This window comes from Pagrus pagrus (genome assembly GCF_965226575.1).
Source record: "Pagrus pagrus genome assembly, chromosome: 1".
NCBI lineage: Eukaryota > Metazoa > Chordata > Actinopteri > Spariformes > Sparidae > Pagrus > Pagrus pagrus.
Window position 1 is genome coordinate 37,107,093 of NC_140185.1, and position 21,336 is coordinate 37,128,428.

The 21,336-nt window shown below is 44.8% G+C and overlaps 1 protein-coding gene across 4 annotated transcripts; it reads right to left on the bottom strand.

Moving 5' to 3' along the window:
* Positions 1-86: 86 nt before the first annotated feature.
* On the bottom strand, positions 87-20,848 carry LOC311261658 (USP6 N-terminal-like protein). Of its 4 annotated transcripts, none has more exons than XM_084360490.1 (15): positions 20,426-20,740; positions 14,749-14,822; positions 14,482-14,560; positions 10,138-10,223; positions 10,003-10,042; positions 9,843-9,923; positions 8,326-8,433; positions 7,958-8,067; positions 6,405-6,453; positions 5,294-5,414; positions 5,010-5,104; positions 4,813-4,878; positions 3,169-3,268; positions 2,552-2,704; positions 87-2,436 (listed from the first exon to the last, which is right to left on the bottom strand). In XM_084360490.1, the coding sequence occupies exons 2-15, from the start codon at positions 14,754-14,756 to the stop codon at positions 1,790-1,792; spliced, it is 1,743 nt and encodes a 580-aa protein (XP_084216616.1). In that variant the 5' UTR covers positions 14,757-14,822; positions 20,426-20,740; the 3' UTR covers positions 87-1,789. The 4 variants fall into 4 exon arrangements, with proteins under 4 accessions (XP_084216616.1, XP_084216617.1, XP_084216619.1 ...); XM_084360491.1 differs by having other exon boundaries at positions 20,608-20,649; XM_084360493.1 differs by lacking the exon at positions 14,482-14,560 and having other exon boundaries at positions 20,608-20,848.
* Between the last annotated feature and the right edge of the window lie 488 nt (positions 20,849-21,336).

The window sequence follows — 21,336 nt, forward strand, 5'->3', positions numbered from 1 at the left end:
TCTCACAGTTTAGGAATTAATTTGCAAACTAACTTTGTTTCTGTAGACTCTGATAAAATCAGACAAATGAAACACAGGAAACCAAAGAAGATTACGGTTGTATTGTTTCAGCTTCAGGGTTTCATCACTTTCTTCAAACTCCAAACAAAAAGGTGCTTTATTTCAATATACAACAAATCTGTAGCCGAGAATTCAACACTTTGTTTTACCTCCACGCTCCAACCTGAAGAGCGTAACATCATCATACTACTACAGCTTCATCTCAGCAAAGGTTCTGGAGAAAACTACCAGCAAATTGATCCGACTATGGCTACAGTGACACACAAATCAGAACATGTTCAGATCCGCTGGCGTTTTAACAGCCAGAACATATTCACACCATTCAGAACGATGGCATTAGATAACGAGGCTAATCTGATTCGTTGTTGTTTGGATAATTTCTAAATGTTCAAAACTCTTTCTATCACATTCCTACTCCTCTGGGCGACATCTAGAGAGACATGCTCGACCTAAAGCAACCACAAGATGTCAGCCTTTCACTATTTCTAAGCACAGAGCTGAAGAAATGTTCTAACTCTTCGTACCTACAGGTTCTACAATACTGTACATTTCTACACACGACATTAACAAAATCTGACACGTCTAAATCCAGATCTTCCTCCATGAGACTAAAAAACAAACCGATCGAGGAGCTCAACGGAAATGCAGCAAATATTCCAGTTGTTGAGAAGAAAACGAGCACAGAGCGGGTGTCGGATGACCTGGATGCCTTTCTTAAAGAGGATAAAACAATAAATTACTGAGCTAGAAAACCACTTACTTAAAATGAGCTCAATATGTTTCAATGTGTACAATCATAACAGTGAGCCAGCTCACCATGTCAGAGGTTTGAGTTCAGTCCAACACCTGCAGGTTTTGTCTTTTTGTCCACGTGTCGAGTCAAACGACTTCACTTCCTGTTGTCGTGCAGCGTTTCACATCAACAACGTCCACAGAAGAACTGAAGCTGATCCGAATAAGGCATCGAGACATTAGTACAAAAAATAAAACTGTAACTCTGCTAGCAAACATTTTACAAAGGCTGACTGAGCAACATGTTCTCTGCTCGACGAAACGTTACAAAACTACAAAAAAAGTTTATTTTTTTGTAAAGGGTGATGCCTCAGACGCCTGCACGCGTGTCAGTCCCGTCAAATTGATTTCCCAGGTATCTGAGACTCTTTAAGCCAAACAGGAAACAGTGTGGCTGTGACGGTGTATCTCCAGTTCCCTCAAAATATGGGAAACAAGCACAATTTCTCAAAATGCAAATAACGCCTCGTGCACGAACTGTGAAGGTGTGTGAGTCAGCTGGAGACGTGGTGCTGTGGGAGGCTTCCTCTGCACTCATTCTGGTTTTTATCCACGTTTGTAATTTCTCTGTGATTGAAATCACATTTACTAGTTTGCACTGGGGAGCATTTCACTTCTATACATTTGGGGGATTAAAAACAAAACAGCCAAATTCGAGTCCCTGGTTTGGGTCATGAGATCCGACACTTCAATACAGAACCTGGTGTTCAGGACCATTTGTCTCACATGAGATCATGTTTAAAAATCTAGAGGTTTACCAAAATGAACACTGAGTCCTGAAATGGTTTAAAGCAGTTATTGCTTCACACTGATAATCTGACTGATAAATTACACTTGAATAGTTACATGAGTGGTAACCCGCCTAATCTGGACCTTTACAGAACCTGTCCAGAGCCAATTCATGCCACAGACACATCATCCAGGGCACAGAATCATTTCATGAAGAGTCTGTAGCCTGTGTTTCCTCTGAGGCTTCGCTCAAGTCCTGGTTCAGGTTCCTGTCGGTGGTCAGAGCTGAGGCCTGCTCCAGCAGCTGGACCAGGTACTTGTCCTCAGCACTCTCAGCTGCAGACAGACTCTCAGACTGAGCCAGGCCCGAAACCGGTGAGGTCGCCTGGGCTACGGGCGCCGAAACAGTCCGCGGGACCTTATAGGAGGACTGGTCGGTGTCGAGAGCTGAGCGAGTGGTCACAAAGGAGTCGTCTGTGGAGACTGGATCTGCATCCTCCATCTCTGTCCCATCATCCGGTGCTGAGGGATCTGCTGTCACTACTGCCTGACCTGCTGGGGGCTGGTAAGGCGGAGGCCCCATCAGCGGGGAGCCGTCAGGTGTGAGCGGGGCCTGGCTATGGATGATGATGGGGTCTGGGGAAGGCAGCGGGGCCTCTTCATCATCCACAGCGTCGAGATCCCTGGGGTCCTTGGAGGGGCTCTGGTCTGGGGATATGGAGTCAGGCTGGTGGGAGATGATGTGGAGGCTCAGGCCGGCTCTGGGGAACCCGCTGGCTGAGGACGGCTTCCCCCTGCTGGGACTCAACGGCAGCTCCTGACCCAGAGGCTTCCGGGGCAACTCCTCCGGCTTCCCTGAGAACAGAGCAGGTGCACAAAGGATGTTGAGAAGACAAAGCACTGACCCGAATACGACCAAACTCAGCTAAGTCAGTACTGAAGCCTCTCAGCGCCGTGTGCAGCTGTGTACCTGGAGGAGGAAGGTCCAGCTTCATCTTCCTCAGCTCAGTCATGGAGGCCTGAAGCTGCTCGATGATCACGTCGTCGCTGTAGAAGAACGTCTGAGCGATCCGCTCCTGCAGGAACTCTCTGAGCTCCTCCAGAGACATCTTCAACATACGCTCTGCACACACACACACACACACACACACACACACCATCAGTTTTTAAATGTTTGCTACAAATCTTACATATGCGACGATGACATCAGGCGCTACAATGACAAAAAAGTAGTTTTGTAGTTCTTCTTAATGGTTTGTAAGAGTTCGTAATTTCCACAACACTTGTGCCCTGGATGTATAAAAGATAGACGCCACGACAGTGGAGAGTTTCTTGGGAAACCGGGTCGTTCTGATTACTGTCCAGAAACACAATTTAACATTCAATCAGAACTATAACTTTAATTAGTTGAACGATCCCTTTAAGCAGACATAACAATGGCTGACCCTTTACTCTCTGACAGCTGAACATCATCAAACACACTTGATTTCAGTATTTTATTTAAAAGCTGAACGAGATGATAAAACCTGACTGAACCATGTGTTTGTGAGCTGGATGCTCGTGTTCGTGTGGTGACTGTCTGCTTACTCTTGTGTATCTTCAGGATGGTGTAGGACATGGCGGTGAGCAGTCTGTCTCCCTCCAGGATGAAAATGTCCCACAGGCGAAGGGTCAGCGTGAACGGCGTCTGCAGGAACACGAACACATCAGGTCACCGTATCGCCGCGAGTCAGTTGGATTTGTTTATGCCGGCGGTTTGACATATCTGCAGTCCTCCCCCTGGCCGGAGTCAGGAGGTTTGTTTGGTTCTTTCCCAGACCTCAGAGGCCCGCGGGCCCCTCCGAGCCGAGCGACTCAGCGGGACGGAGAAGTGCTGACAGCGGCTGAATGCTGCCAGACCACCACCACAGGATTGTGGGCATGCATTGGAGGAGACTAATAGCAGTTTAGCTTAACAGCTCTTAATGCTCTCCTCTAATGCAACGTCCCAGAGCTCAAATAACAGCAGGATGCTTTAATGCTGAAATCATCTAAAATCATCATGAAAAAGGAAATCTGACACATTCTCTGGTCATTCTGGGAAATAACTTTCTGTTGTGTCTTTTAGGTTGAACTTCCCAGAAATCACGTGTCGATCAGGCCAGTAGTGTTTCCTGTTGATAAAGTTTGAGGTTCTGTAGACGGAGATCTGATCCGGGTTGAACTAATGATGTTAATGGTTTGAGTCTAAAAACATTTCTGGAGCTTCACAGTAAAACAGCGTCGCAGCGTTCTGATAAAACCTGAAGAGGCTTGATTTAAAACGGAAAAACAACCAAAAAAGCATCAGATGTCTGCAAACAGCTCGTCTGCTGTGATCCAAGTCTCAGCTCAGCTCAGAGATCATACATTTATCTGAGAAGACGTCATTTAGTCTTCACTGCAGCTGCTAAGCTAACAGTGTTAGCACGCACCCCATCTGAAGCGGATGCACGAGCTCGACTGCACAATGAGGCTGTAAATAAACTCCTTTCAAATCAATTGGGATCTCAAGTCTTCCAGAGACTTTGTAGCCATTTTGGGTTTTTTTAGCTAGTTGTGACCATATTTGGACAAGAGGGTGGAGCTGGGGAGGATCTCCTGATTGTCAATCACAAGGCAGCCACGCCCGATAGCATCCCCTGCTTTATCCTCTCTCTTTTACTGTAAATGAGACCATAATTTACTAAATGAACATCATGAAGACTTGAAACTCATCAGGTATCAGCTCATTTTCTCATAAGCTTACATATAATCGGACTTGTCTTTGACACCAGTGGTGTCGCCCCCTGCTGGTTTACGGCACTTTGACCTGAGAGCTCTGTCCGTATTCTGTCATCAGTCATCTAAAACTAGTTATTCTTTCCTTTCTGGTTACTGAAGAGGAATCCCTCATTTTAATGGCGCCGTGTCTAAACCCTGACAGGAACCTCGAGGAGCCTGATTCAAAATCTCTTGATCTTCAAGGAGAGCTCATCAGGAGGTGCTCAAGGACAGGTTCACCTTCTCTTATCTTAACTCAGCAGGCGCTGAGACAACAGCTGATGAAACGATCAGATTTCATTTTAATGGAGCTGTAATTTAATTACTGTCACCTTCAGATAAGACGCAGCTGATGAGCTGCTTCTACTTTAAATGTGATGAATTTATGTTATAACCTGGAGGTGAGATACAGACTGAGAGATGGACTCATGGACCGGGCAGGTTTCTCACCCTGTCGATGAAACACTGGAGGAACCACTTGGTGCTGTAGATCCCTGCAGACATCTGCTCTCTGTCCTGGAGAGAGACGCAGAGAGACAATCAGCAAATATCAAACTGCCAGCGAATCACGTTAAATGTCACAGATCTGAATTCTTGTCTTCGCCCTCATTTTCTGTTCTGACACACTTGTGTAACAGTGATCTCACCAGATGTTTCTTCAGTTTGGGGATGAGTTTGGAGATTATCTGATCATGATGTGCCTGGAATCGCTGAAGTTTGGGAAACCCTGGAACAAAAAATCCTGAAAGCAGAAGAAGAGGAGAGGAGGGAGGCACTTTTTAATCCCTCTTAATACCAATCCAAATCTCTCTCGACAAGCAGCGCAGCCTGTCGCCAGCTACAACGCCCCGAGAGGAACCCGACTTCAACATGTGTCGTGTACTTCATCTTCTAATGTTCACATTCAGATCAGATCGCCGCGACGTCTCACCGTGCATGCCGTGTTTCTGATTGGTCAGCAGCTGCGACAGGGCCCAGAAGGCGTCTTCCTCGTTCATGAACATCAGCAGCAGGGCGGCGATCTGACTCATCCCCTGGCAGTAGCTCACCTCCTGCAGGCGACGGGACAGAATGAAGGACAGTCACATGACGGGTTGAACTCAGGCCCGGCTGTGATTTGGCTCGGGACGAGTGACCGTCAGTTATCTCAGAGAAATACAACGTGCAGAACATCACTGATGGTCGATCATTGTACAGACAAAAGACATTTTGTTTTTTGCTGTAATATCTAAACAACGACTGGTGGACTGATATGAAATGTGGTTCAGATGTTCATCATCAGGTTTTTAATGTTTCCAGTACTTTGGTTTATGACCACGTCTGCAAAACCTACATGCTGAACCAGACTTAAGATTCACATCCAGGTCCAGGTTTATTTAAATAATCAAGATAATAAACATCATAATGAGCTCAGGAGCAAAATACTGACACAGGTTTACCTCAGTGATCCCAAACTGGTGACAACAACAACAACAACAACTAAACCTGTTCCGGTCCAAAGCTTGGTACCCTGGTACTCAGAGCACCAGATCTTGTTTACCAACTGCACAGCTAACTGAAGAAAAATGGTGGAAAAAACTGTCTTTTCCATCTTTTGCAGCCGCATTTCAAGTTGTGTACAAACTAAAATGATCATGTTAAGCTTGTTTTAAAACAGGCGGACCTGGACCACAGTTGGAACCAGAATTATTGACGCTGCCTGATGGTTTAACTTCTTGGTGCTCAGTTAAACATCTGAAGTGATGAGCCTCTGGAAACTGTTTCTTTCCACCAGCTGTGGATCTAAAACTTGCAGAGATAATAAGTTCAGCCTGCAGCTTCAGAAAGCAGATCAGTGATCAGATACATGAGATGACCGCGTCAGCTGGCTTCAACCTCAGATCTGAACTAATGTGATAGAAGAAGCACACTGAAGTCCCGAATGAGCCGAAGCCTCTGCTCTGCTCAGGAAGAGAAAAACTGAGATCGAGATTTTTATCACTCAAATTGAGTTAAACTGGTATTTGAGTGTTTCATGTGACGGAGGAGAAGCAGCCACTTACTGTGTTGTAGACTGAATATGCAGACAGGACGTGGAACAGAGACTGCTGCCTGCAGAGACGAGAGGGAAGAAAGACGTACACGACTTATCAAGACATTTGTGAATGATACCGTTTACCATAACGTGTGCAGAGTTATTACAGATATGGGATGTTAGAAAAGATTTGTTGTAAAGATGAAGTGAAACGTCATCTTGTTTCATGTGAAACCGTCTCATCAACGCCAACATGGCCGCCACCCTGTCACAGGAAGAGAACTGAGAAGTTTGTGAGCTCGCTCGTACACAGGAGCGTCTCCACGAGGTTTCACTGTCGCTGTGTCGTCTTTCTGACTACGTATCTTCAGTCTTTAACTTCAGCAGCTTTATAACAAACTGCAGCATAATAATGATCTTTTATAATGACAAACATCATCATGTGTGATTTATAGGACGGTTCAAACACGTATCTGTCTCCAGTGTGATGATACAGAACAATTTAATCACCTCGACCTTTTTAAATAATGGAGCAGCCTTAGACGCAGCGATCAAACACTGATTAATTATCAATACTTGAAAACCTGCTGATGTTTCTCATTTCCCTCAGCTCAGTTTGCACTTGACTGTTACGTGTTTGTCCTTTTCTCTGATAAACTCAAAGGGTTTATTTAGAAAAGTCTGACTGCAGCCATTTCTGCTTCACGCCAACACAGCTCTTCTCAGGGAGAAAAAAACTAATAAAAACATATTTTTTGGTGATAACTTTACACAATAACTGAAATAATATTACAGAAATCCTTTTAGAAACATGTAATATTACTCTGTTTCTGCTTAAAGAAGTATATTACTGTAACAAGTTACTTTTGTAGTGTGTTACCTCGAACACTGCTGAGAGTTAACTACCATCATGACTTCAGAGAGAACTGAGACTTCAGTTCAGACTGTTCTGCCTTCTACAGGAGGTCTCACTGTTTAAACTGGACCCGACTTCTAAATAAACCCACTGAGAACAGAGAAGATAACACAACAAACACAGGGAACATAAAACACAGAGAACAGAACCTGGAGAACAGAGAACAGAACCTGGAGAACGGAGAACACTCGCTATAAAAAGGTTCATTTCTGCCGGGCCGCTGAACTCCTATTAAATATTGAAAGGTTCTGCTGCCCCAGACTTTCCACTGCCGCCCCCGAGCAGGCCTGCGGTCTATTAAACTGTCAGTGACATCACTCTGTGACCGGATCAGGTTCCATGCAAACCCAAAACGCCATCCAGAACACGGCCTGAACACCTCTCTCACACTCGGCACGAGTTCATACCGAGGTCGGAAAAGAATCACAGCCTCCACCACAGTTTGTGTTCTTAAACCAGCACATAAAACCTTCTGGTTCTGAGCTGAATAACAACCAGGAAACAAACGAGGGAAGAGAAGAAGTATGCGGACACCTGACTGGGTCGTGTTTCTGAACCTCAAGGAAAAGAATGTGAGTCCGAACGTTTGGCTCTGATGTAAATTAATGACAGATGGAGAATTTGTCTGAAGACTGAAGCGTTCGCTCGAACACTGAGAAACTTACTTGACTCCGAAGCGATCCATGAACATGATGTGGTTCCTGAAGGTCCGGTTGATGTCCAGGTCGATCTGTTTGATCTCAGTTGAGTACCGCCGGGCCTGCTCCTTCATTTTCTGAAGGACGAGTCGAACAGTACAGAGATTATTACCTGGTCTAAAAACATGGTTTGATTAAAGACTTCAGAAGAAACAGTTTTATGCTAACTCAGCACAAAAATCACTTTATTTTGAAATTCAACAGTATCATCCACTGCGCTGTGTTGACATCTACCGGGCCGGTCTGTACCGGGCTCTATCACGTCTCCTGCACCTAATCTCTTCCTGCTTCTCTCTCATTTCTTGATGCTTGAAGAACATCGTCTGTGTTTTCACCTCGTACTTTCCCTCGTTCTCCTTCTTGGACCGCTCCACGTCCAGCATCAGGGCCCAGGCCCGGCCTTTGAGCTGCAGGGGAATGCCCTTGTACACCCGTTTCACCATCTAGACAGCGGAGAGCAGCAGCAGAGAAAAACAGTGGGTGAACAAAAAAAAGCCAGAAGGTTTTAGAGAGCTGACGCGGTGAAGAGTGAGTCACCGGGAAAGTTTAACCGCCTACAGTTCGCCTACGACGGATCCACAGGAACAAAGACAAAGTTTCTCACATGTGAAACGTATTCAGTGAACACACACAACAGCAGGTGTGTGTGTGTGTGTGTGTGTGTGTGTGTGTGTGTGTGTGTGTGTGTGTGTGTGTCGGACCTGGACCAAAAGAAACAGGGTTTGTTCAAGAGGATTTTAAAGTATGAAGTAAAAGTAAAATAAAAAAGACTAACTACCATCAACGCGGTTGTTCTCACCTGTGTCTGCTTGTTTGTCTGTTTGTCAGCAGGATTACACAAAAACTACTGAACAGATTTCCACCAAACTCAGATGGAGGAAGAGTCTCAGCCCAGAACCGACTTCATTAACTTCTGGTGCGGATCAGATAAAGAGACGGACCCAGGGTTTCTTTAATTTGGGAATAATGCATAATGGATCTTCAAAACTCAGCTGTGTTCAGGTGGCTGGTAACTGTGAGCGAGAACAGTCTGATGAAACATCTGGATCTGTCAGACTTCAAGATGTTTTATTTGAATGACTGATTGAAAGCAGACTGTTTGAAATAAACATAAATATCATGAAACATAAATACGTCGTACAAAACTCAACTGCGACAACGAGAATGAGGATGAAAGAACATTTTATAAAACTGAGTTGAGTTTTGCTCATTTCTTTAATCATTTTACAAACTAATTTATGTATTTTCCACGATGTTTCATGTGACTATTTATTTCCTAATCATTTATTTATCAAACACTTTGAAGCTCCACATACTTCAGATGACCGTCAGCTGTTTCTGTGGTTGGATGTGAGGTTGCTGAGAGACTCTGACTCTGGACTCAAACCAAACGTCTGAGCTGAAACAGACTAAAAACATCTCAGCAGAGTTTCTACGAGCTTCAACTTCACATCACACAGTGAAATAATAACGGAGCTCACATGAGAAATATTAGCAGAGCTTTACTGTGTCAGCGATGAATGTTTCTGAGTGTAGGTTGGAAAAGTGCTCGGTGTGGGTGGTGGTTTTCCCCTCCAATTATCTTCTAGTTGACTCATATTTTAGGGATTACGTGAAGCTCCGATCCAAGTTCTTCAGAATGAGTGAGCGAGTTCTGCAGGAATCCAGTGTGTCGCTACAGGAAACTGCTGTTGGACTCAACACTGATTCATTCTGCGTGTCCTCACAGCTAACAAGTGTCAGAAAGCAGCGCCCACTTTACATACTCGTCAGTAATTATCTGAACTAATAATAACAATGATCAGGCGTGTTGAATGTGTGTGGAGTCAGATCTCCGTGGGCTGCGACTCACTCGGTCGCTGTTCTTGTATTTATCCCACTTCTTCACCATCTTCAGCCACTTCTCCGCTCGCTCGATCTCCAGCTGCTTCCTCTGTGAAGGAGACAGGAGCTGGTGTCAACATGCTACAGGCCCGTTAGCTCTACAGCTGTCTGACAGTTTCCATCTTTACCTTTTCCTCGTGTGCAGTCGGGGCCGGCAGCTCATCCTCACTGGAAAACACAATTGAACAAAACAAACCATCAGGCTGAAACACTGAGAGTCGCCCCAACACAACACAAGGAGGGGAGAGAGAGGAAAGACTCACTGCATGAAGCCGAAGCGGTCGATGACCTTGTAGATACTGTAGTCGGCATCTTCCCAGGGGTCGATCTCCACCCCGCCCTGCCTGCCCTGGAGACACACACACACACACACACACACTTATTGATACAGATTCAGATTATCTAAAACATGTCAGTATGTGTTACTGAACCTTCAACACAAAAAGTTAAACTAAAATCTAAAATCAATTGTCTTCATTGTCGTTATTCTGCAGCCAGAGAGCAGATTACCTGAGAACATGCAGCTGGGGGGTTTAAAGCCTTGCTCAAGGGCACCTCAGCAGGAGCACTGCTCTATCTAACAAGACTTAAAATCTACAGCTAACCAGAAAACAACATTGTTCAAACTACTGAAATAAGGTCCATGAGGTCTGGTTGAGGGGGCGGGACCTGTCAGCCTTAGCTTTGCTTTGCTCAGCCATACTTTGAGCTAAGCATGCTAGCATGCTAACACAAGCACTTGCACTGTTAGGGTACTTTACATTAAGTTAACACTGATCTTGGTGTTAGCATGCTAACCCCAATAGCACACATGTGTCTAGCAGATGCTGGTGTGAGTTTCGCTGGAAAGACGTTGTGTAGAGAGACGTTGGCATTTGGTTGACGTCGTAACAATCAGCAAACGTTCCTCGTACTGCGTCTTTTCATCTGTAAGACGTGTGTGTGTGTGTGTGTGTGTGTGTGTGTGCTGTCTGGGAATATCATCTTTTATTAGCCTGTGTTGAATAGTAACAACAATGCTAAATGTGGTTAGCTTGCTACATTTGGTCACTGGGGCGTCGTTATGGATCCCACTGCTGTTCTTGCTACTCTGCCTCTGATTGGCTCGTCCTGGTATTCTTTCCCTGACCTTAACCAATCTCACTCCTCACGCTTAAACCTAACATACATGGCCAATGAAGAGAACCAATCAGAGACCCAGATGGGCGGGTCGCAGGAAGAAAATCAGTACTATCCATAAAAAAGCCTCATTGGGATTTATCCTTTGGATATCATGATCTGTTTTATGGAAACATCTGGGCCCAAGAAGCGACCGACTGACAGTGAACACATGACACATGCTGCGTGCACACACTGCTGAGTCCAACAACAGAAATGGTGCACATGCACACACAGTCCTCATACAGCAGGAGCAGTTTGCACTCAGAGGTTTCAACACTAACAGCTTTAATAAACTGCAGCAGCAGGTAACACGACAGTCAGACTGTCCAACATGCGATCAGAATCTGCATCAAGCAGCACAAAGTTCAGAGCGATGTTTGTATCATGGAAAATCCATTTAGGCTTCAATCTGGTCCCAGTGTTGACACAACAGAGAGGGAACTAATCCTCCGACAGCCTACCGGAGAGGCTTCTCACTCCGCTCTGAATAACAACACCGCTGTGTGGTTGGCTGCATGTCTGGACAGCAGCCAATCAGCCTCCTGCTCTCAGCGAGGGGAGCGAGGGTCAGATTGTGCACACGGAAACTGTTCGGCTTCTTCGTGGTTGAGTCGACTCTCTGAGCCCGGAGGCACCGCGAGTGATGTCAGCGTCATGAAAGTGAGAGGACTAAAAATACTTCCTCACTGAGGGCGTCAGAGACACACACAGTGTTTCAGGACCAGATCAGAGACACACACAGTGTTTCAGAACCAGATCAGACACACACAGTGTTTCAGAACCAGATCAGAGACACATTCATTGAAATCTCTCATGCTAATGTGATACTACTGAAGATAAAAATACGACCCAGAGAATGATTTGAGTCAGAAAAGGACGAGTGAGACACAAGAAGGAGATTCTGATTCTGATTCTGAATTAAACTTGTTAGTAATCAAGGAGACCGATGACCAGGATCTGGAACTGATGTGAAGTTACAGTAAAACTAAAAAATCTTATTGACAAAATCTAGAATAACCAGTGAGGGAATGTACTCTTCTCAGGTACTTTACTTGAGTATTTCCATTTTCTTCCACTCCACTGCATTTATTTAATAATCTTAGTTACTAGATTCACATTATTCAGAGTTGCTATGTCACCAATCAGATAGTGTTGTTGCATCAAAGTATTGTATTTTTAAAATTATTTATTTTATCATCAACCGGACACAAAAAACACAGATATCCTAATAATATGAAAAAAGCTGAATATTGGCTCTGACAATTAGTCTGTCCCTAATTTAAATTTAAAGAACAACTAACAAAAAAAAGTCTTCAGTCATCAGGAGATCTTGTTACTTCAGCAGCATCTCCTGTCCCGTCAGCACATGAAGTTATCTACAGTAGCAAGTTTTCACTTTTGCACTTTTGGTTCCCTTCTCTTAAAGTCTGTGTTTCAGTGAAATGCCTTAAAATAAGGTCCGATGGGCTGATATTGGATTTATAGGTCAGGCTCTGGTAACAGCCACATTTCACTGTGGTAAAATGCCTTTTTACAACAGCTTGAGTCAAATTAAGATAACTAAGTTCAGAGGACACTCGGCGATGAATCCAAGAAAAGAGCAAAAGATCCAACATCGATACACAAGGTTATCGTTCACTGCTTTTGTGTTGAAGCCGCGACACTCTGTCATTAAAATGTATTGAAGAAAGTGTTTCTTTAATTCATCTGTTCGACATGAGATGATTTACAGTCACAACATCTGCCTTGTTTCAGCAGAATAAGGAGGATCCAGAGAGCAGGGTGTGTCAGTTAGCTCGCTCTCTATGAAACCTGCATTAAAGACATAAACCTTCACGTATGATGATAAACAGCTGATCTTCCTCCAGCCCTGCTCCTCCTCCTCTCTGCACTCTGCTGTAAACCAGCATCCGACACAGAAATCATAACGACCGGGACTCCAGCCAGCCCCCGGAGGTCGGTGTCAAGTCAATCGCTGCACAGTGTGTCACAGCTGTTGCTATGGCTAGACAGAGCAAACCCTCCACCACCCCCACCATCACCCCCACCACCACCACCCCTCTGCTCCGAGCTGCCGAGCTAAATTTAACCTCATCTCCATCCCCCCCACCCCCCAGTTCAACTCTGCATCAGCACTTTCACCACTCGAGCATCCGGTGAAGAGGCTTGTTGCTCTGAGTAAAGATGCAGAACGTCAGACGGCTTCAAGAAGCTTCACACTCATCACGGCTTCTGTCCTGAAACGTGACAACATCTGTTTCCGTCAGTGTCGTTATAACCTGATGCTGCTCTGCAGATTTAGACAAAACATCTGGGAATTATCTCAAATCACAGCTGGTCTGATGGACAAACATCCCTCAACATGTCGGGGTTTGATTTAAAGGTCACAACTTGATTATCGATTCTGCAGGTTAGGGTTAACAACAATAATAATAATAATAATAATAATAATAATAATCACCAAAAATAAAGACTCCAGAGTTCAATAACAAATACCAGCCTTCAGTGATTCAACAATAATAAACAAAAGGTAGAAATTCAGTTTGTTGCAAAGTTCAGTTTCTCACATCTGTCCAGAGTGAACCCTCTCCACAAACAAATCAATAAAGGATCTCTGAATAAGAAAATAAGCCAACATGTCCGACTGTCAGAGTTTCCTCCAGTACCAGTCAGCTGATCGTCATCACACAGGAGAAGAGTCTGGAAGCTAAGCCAACTGCAGGCTAATGCTAAGCTAGCTGCAGGCTAATGCTAAGTTAGCTGTGTCATCTTAGAAGTGAGAAAAAAATACTGGGATGATCGAATTTGAAAGCTAATTTTGGTTGATTTTTGATTGAGTAGCATGTTAGCTAACATTAGCCTCGAGGGCTACAGTGTTTAGCGTTGCTTGGCAGCACCGTCAGCTGCTCTTCGAGGCCTCTCTCATTGGTTGTTGTGGTCCAGCTCGGACAGTACCGATGTAATCATCCAGATTATAAATATCAAACATGTCCGATATTATCGGGTCGGCCCCGATGAGTCTGTTCTGGAGGCTTCAGACTGGATCTGTAAACCCGCTCACATCACCAGAACATCTGAGCCAAGCAGCATGTTTTCACTGCACTGGTGATCATCATTTATTGATCGTCACTGGGGAAACTGGCTCGAGACTAAAACTGTGAACAGAGGCAGATTTCATCGTCTGCATTTAGTTTGAAGTTCTGTCACTTTAAATATTTTCTGCCAGGTTTTTAATGTTAGTTTCAGTTTCAGTCAGATTTCATATATCTGGTCATCATTCTCCAATCACAGCAAACCACACGCTCAAACGTATTATTACACAACGTGTTATTAATGCTCTGTGGCAGCATACTCACATCCACCCACACACACACACACACACACACACACTCATGGTGTGTATCCACACATGCAGAGATGCACTGCACACAAACCACACAACACACGTTTGAGTTCACACTCTCGTCCTCCTCAGAGTGTCTGTTGGTTTCTTTAACCACAAAATCAACCACGTGTGACTCCGTCCTACAGAAAATCACACACAACACAGCAGAAGATGTAACGACACACAAATCATCCTGCAGCACTGATGATGCTGATGACAGGATGACAGCAGAGAGGATGAGAAGACGTTTTCACACCTCCATGATGAAATTAAAGATGAAGAAAAGGTTTTTACAGAATGAATCATGTAAAAAAAAACACAAACTCACCGTAGCATATTTCAAGATGATATCAGCACGTTCCTCTGCTATAAGAGTCTCAATGTCTTTCTTCATGTCAATATCTGTAGGAAGAGCAAAGTAAAGAAGTGTGTGAGCCGGAGAACGACAACAACAACAGCTCAAGATGAATCAGAAGAAAGACGAGCACAGCTGATCGATGTGGGCGACAGCTGGCATCCGAACCGACAGGATGAGCTGGCAGGCCCGTGAATCTGAAGCACATTTCTGATTGTAATGACTTCATCACAGAGGAAACACAGCGCTCAGCTGTTGGTTACATGATGTGTTTAAACATTTACTGAAAATGCAGAAGAGAAACATGATTTAAAGGAACAGGTGAAGTTTCATAGTCCTCAAAACCTTCACAGCGAAACAGCGTGGAAGCATCGTCCAAAGGCCAATTCCCTCAAACTGATTTGAAAGCTCAGAGTGAAGCAGCTTCCTGTCAGCAGTGTACTCGTGCATGAACAGACATCACTGGATTACTTTGACACTGGGGAAAACTTAAAAACATGACTTTTCTCAGGCAAGTTCTGCACGTGAGGATCGAGGTTTTTGAGGATTTCTAAGCAGATTCATGGAGTCATCATCTCCTCCCCACATGCTGAAGGAGAGTCAGGTGAAGCAGCTGGAAACCACACAATCACATGTCTCCGTACAGCTCGTCGGCTGTAATCCAAGTATCTCCAGCTCCAACAACTAAGTCTCCAGCTGCTTCAGGTGTTCAGCAGAATGCTGCAACTCTTTTACTGTGAAGCTCCTGAAATGTTTCGTGGACTACGAGACTGAGGAGATAAAGACTGAATTTATATTTTGGGGTGAACTGTTCGGTCTCCACCAACATCAGACCTTTCTGAAGATTTGAGACGTGGTCATCGAGCCAGATCTCCAGAACTGGGTCATGAGTGGGCAGAGTTGTGCAGGTTTGACAGCCAGAGCTGGGTAACATGAGAGAGCTGGGCTGAGCGTGCTGCCGGCTGCAGTAATAGAAACCTCCTGGGAGCGATCAACCTGACAGCGTCCGTGTGACTGAAGCCTCCACCACCACCTCCACCTCCACCTCCACCCAGCCTGCCGCATGATACCTGCTCACACCAACAGATCCTCATGTTGTGAGTCACAAAACTAATCCCACAGTTTACAGAGAGGCATTAATCTGTTTCAAACAGACGACCCCACCGACTAAAGGCTGATGATACATGTGTAATGCAGTACAGTTCACATTATGGTTCATGATACAACAACATGGATCGAGGCCACTTTTGTCTCTTTTACAACGACGCACAAAACCCCTGCGGGAGCCGGAGGGGTGCAGCTAAATCTTCCCCAAACAAAGCAAAGAGGGTTTTAATCCCTCATCTACAGCAGGACCCGGGGTGATAATCTGGACACGCAACAGGACACGCAAACCATCTGGATTAGGAATATCTGCAAAGCTTGATTATGCAACGAAAGCCTGTTATTCCACAAAGCAGGAACAAAGAGGAACAAAGAGCTCTGAGGACTAAAGACGAGCGATGGGTCCACTTTGTTCTGTCATCCAGAATCATGAAAGTACAGCAGTGTGCAAGAGCATCCGACTCTGGAGCCGAGGCTAAGACTCACCACAGACTGATGCCAGGAATCACTGATCAGGCATCAAACCACACAAACTGATCATCAGACCACAGCTGATCTGTTGTCAGACTGTGTGATAACAACGGTCCTACATGCTGTCAGTCACCATCTCTGTCCCACTGAACGATATCAGCTGTGAGGGTCGACAGATTGTAGCGCGACAACAATGAAAACAGACACGTCATCAGTTTCATCATCAACGGCGTCGCTCTCGTGTTTGAAAATGTTTAAACGATGACGAGCGTGAAGCTGCACAACACTGGAGAGAAATGACACTGTGATATTTTGGTGCTATATAACTAAATATAACTAAATCACACAGATGTAGTGGAGTAAAAAGTACAATATTTGTCTCCAAAATGTAGCTGAGTGTGAGTATCAGGCATCTGAAAATAGAAATATTCCAGTAAAGTTAAGTTTAAAGTTAAAGTCAAAGTGCAGAGTACTTGAGTAAATGTACTTAGTTACATTCCTTCACTGGATTTATATTGAAAATCAACAGGAATTTTCTGCAGAAACTTGAACACTTCTACTTGGACATAATGAATCTTTTTACAGAAGGACTGAGGTGATTTTGTCGGAGTATTTCTATCAGGCCCTGCTGCGATTGATAAACTGATCGATGAATCTTCACTGTGGATTCAGAGTCTGTTCGTCACTCACAAGCAACAAACTCACATTAATCCAAGAGCTGTTAACGCAGACTGAACGATCTAATATCAGACTTCTCCTGCAGAAAAGTTGCCTCGACTGACATCACACGTGGGAATGATCATGTTTGTTTTCATTTTCACTGGAAAACTATTAAAATCGTGAAACTGTGACGTTTCTTTGGGTCAAACAAACACGTTTTGTTCCAGGACGTCGCTGCAGCTCTACACTTCTTCACTATGATGCTGTTTGTCACATGTTTTACATTTGGGTGATATTTTGTTTAATCGTGCAGCTCCAGAGAGAAAAAGACATAAAATGCTAAACGTGCAAAGTGAGTAAGAGGTTTGTTCTTAGCAGCAGCATTAGCATTAGCGTTAGCTCTCCAGTCTGTTCTGCACTAGTTCATGTCATTGCGAACGTAACGTATGTGTAGTTGCTGAAGCGTTACGTCAGCGGTCAGGACGTCCTTCACAGTGAGATCCAAAGATTGAATCACGTTTCTCTCTGACCCTCAGCTTTCATCTGGGACGGCTCGTGTTAAAGAGGCCGGTTCATCGTGTTTTGTCCCAGTTTGTGCGTCTGAATGTGGGTTAACCTGCTTCAATAATTCAGTCAGCTGGAAGGTGGAGGTCGTGTCTGGTAGACGGTCAGTGACACAGATGGAGTGAGGACGATGGTGGAGCTGCTGTTCTGTCCGGCCAACGGTTTAAACACAGAAATATAAATATTCTCTGGAAACAGAGACGATGTCGCTGGTTTTCTTGTTAAACGACATAAATCTTTATTTATCTGTCAGAGTCACAATCTTTAGACAAAGTCAAACTCTTTCACAGCGCTGGTTTGGATTTAAAGTGCATATTTTCATCCAGACCACATTAAAGAAGTCGAAGTCGTGTTGAACTTTTCACCACCGACACGTCTGTCGCAGTCTGGCTGGTTTCAAAGTCAGCCAACAAAACTGATCTCCAGCTCTTCAAGATCTTCTGACTGTGATCGTCCCGAACATGAGAGCCTAACAACAACAACAACAACAACAACAACAGCAGCTGGATTGCGACAGTGAAGTGATTGTTTAAATAATTCGCTGTCTGTCTGTCAGAATCTTGACACATTTACTTTCCATTCAGATGTTTTTCTGCCGTATGTCTTCATGTTTTCAGTCGTCTCCCTCTCGGAGCTTCTGACCCTGAACGTATTTTACTGGTTCTGTCCCGTTTTGGTCTAAAAAGCTCCTGTTCTCTTCGTTCTCTCAGTAAACATCAGTGTCAGAGTCTCTTCGGGTCACTGTAACCGCTCAGACATTTGGATCTCGACATGTTTCACACAGAGACTTGAGACACTCGCTGGATTTCAGCTCTGCCTCAGAGTTTCCGATCAGCTGTGGCGCTGCAGAGGTTCGTGTAAAAAGGTTAAAGCTTACAGAAGCTTTAAATATGAGCTGTCATCTGAAGCATATGGCAGCGGCTGCATGTGGTCAGCACACTAAATCACAGACGAGCGCTGGCTGGACTCCCAGTAAGAAGGGTGGAGGCCCAAACTGGGGGAGAGCAGAGAGACTGGACGGCAGCTCTTAACCCCACCTGACTGCCGGACGGACGGAGGGACAGACTGTCCTGAAGACACAGAAACTAAATGTCTCCAAACCTGAAGAGGAGTTTTAACTTCATCAAACAAACATCACAGGGTGGAGAGTCGGGTCGGGTTGTTGTGGTGGTCGGAGGTGAAACGTTCAAAGTGGGAACGAGTCTTTTTTTCCAAATGCTGGAAAAACATGAACGTCTGCGTTAAAGTAGCCCAGAGAACACTGAAACAGCTGGTATCACTCTGTTACTCCTTCTCCACCAAATGAGTTCTGGTTATTGAACCGGTTCTGTTCAGCAGCAGAACATCGGTGCTATCTGAAGAACCAGACTGTGTTTCCATGTTATCCAGGACGCCTCATCGACAGAGGCTGTCGCACATGGATGTAACAAAGTTGTCTCGCGGTGGCGGCTCACATGGATCAGCTGCAGCTTCTGTCTGTTGATGAAACTGACGGTATCATAACGTATATTTGTTTATCAAAGGGACTGAATTCTACTTTAATAGTGTTAGTAAATATATCTCAGTATAATGAGTCCAGTCAGCAGTGAACTTCTCCAAACCGCAGATACGACCATGGCTGACGTGTACCAACGCGGTGATGGTGTTACCACAGCCAACATGGCTGCCAAACGAGGGAACCTGGGAATTTTTTCATCCGTTGTTGACCCAAAGAACCGGATGTTTTCCGAAGGAGAGCCGGAGACATCTCCGTCTGTGATCGTGGAAACCAAACCAGGATGTTTTCTACCCCTGACCAAGTGTTTTTGTGCCTGAACCTGACCGGAGCACAAACACAGCGATGTGACGAGAATTTATCTGTCGAACATTTATTCTGATTATTCTGATTATTCTGATCTATTCCAAGTTTATATCGTGTTTTTTTCATTAAGGTTCATCATGACTGATAATAGTTATATTAATAACTGCTGTCAGACCGCGACATATCTACAGACAGTTATCGTACCGTTAAAATCACATCCAGGTGAAATATCCAGAAACAACAACGTTATATCGTTACTGGAGTCAGTGTTTTATCAGACTGATAAATGAAAGGTTGCTCTGATGCAGCATGTCGTCTGCAAAGTAACTAGTAACTAAAGTTGTCAAATAAATGTAGTGGAGTACAAAAAGTAGAAAAATCAGAAATGGAGAAACAAAAAAGTACTTGAGTAAATGTACTTAGTTACATTCCGATGGTTGCGACTCTGATGTAATCAATAATGATCAGTTTGATCACATTACATTCATTATTTTCTTCTATTAATAAAAAATGCTTTTAATTTGTTGTTGTCTAGAAATGGTTGACGGAGGCTTTTATTTTGTTAACTCCAGAGGCTTCTTTAACCACCACCTTGTGATCTTATTTACACTGAGCTCATCTTCATCATCATCATCTTCATCATCTTCATCTTCATCAGCTCTTATAAATTCATCTCATCTGTTAAATGAAGAACTGTGAAGTGTGTTTTCTGGAGCTGTGAGCTCCCAGCAGGCCTGAACGCCGCTGCTGCCTTCACGCTCCCCTCCTGAGGGGACACGTACAGCCCGGAGGTGATGGCTGGAGGATGCTGGTCCGGGTCTGCGGACGGTACAGACTCATCGGACCCAGCTCTGGACCTCTCCGACACCTCACACTGTCCTTTATCCTGCCGGCAAACAAGCCCGCAGCCTCCGGCGGGACGCGCCGCGGCGCCGGGGACGCGAGACGGTGCTGCAGCCTCACGCGACATCTGTTTTTATTCTAATGAGAATAATAAACAAAAGGAGGAAACGGGACGAGATGAACGAGGGTGAATCGCAGAGTCGTTACCGTGTCTGTCGGCTGGAGCTCTGCGCTATCCGTGCAGGGACGCCGCTCCGGCTCCGCTGGGCATTCTCCGGTGAAAGTGCCGCTCCAGCAGAACAAACCACCGGGCTGACAACAATAGCCTCCCTCCGTCAATCCATAGGTTAACCATCAGACAGCGCGCGCACACACACACACAGACGTACACACACAGGATGCAGCAGCAGCAGACGCGGGGACAGAGCAGCTCCTGGTCCGGGATCCGAGCAGCAGCGGCGGAGGCGCACTGAGCAGGCGCCGCAGCGTGGCACCAGTCAGCCGGGAGGGAGCTGAGAGACCCGGCCTTAAAGACACAGGACAGGCTGCCTGCAGGAGCACACACACACACACACACACACACACACACACACACACACACACACACACACACACACACAGGTTCAGCAGGGCTCTCTCCTGCCGCCATCTGCTGGACAGACGCGGGACGACATGAGAAGAAGAATCACAGTTTTATTACTGTAAGTTTTCACATACGAGGAATTTGCTGTCGGTGCAAAACAACAAACTTTACTGAAAAATAATTTGAAGATATAATGAAAAATAGAAAAATGTAGAAAAGACAAAAAAATAAAGTCGAGTCACTGAAGAATAAACATGAAGAAGAAGTTTGAAGATTGTGACTGAAAAACAGAAAATACAGAAATAAATCAAAAATAAAGTGAAATAATTTGTGTTTATGTCTCTTAATTTTTCAGTGTCGGCGCTGAAGAAGTAACATTGAAAAATAAAACACAGACATCGTTGTGTTGTGGGAGCAGCTGTTTGAGGAGACTGACGCTAAAAGAGACACGAGGACACAAATCAGACCAAAACACGACAAAATCAGAAGAAACGTGCCAACGTGACTTTTATAAATACAAATATTATTTTCAGGT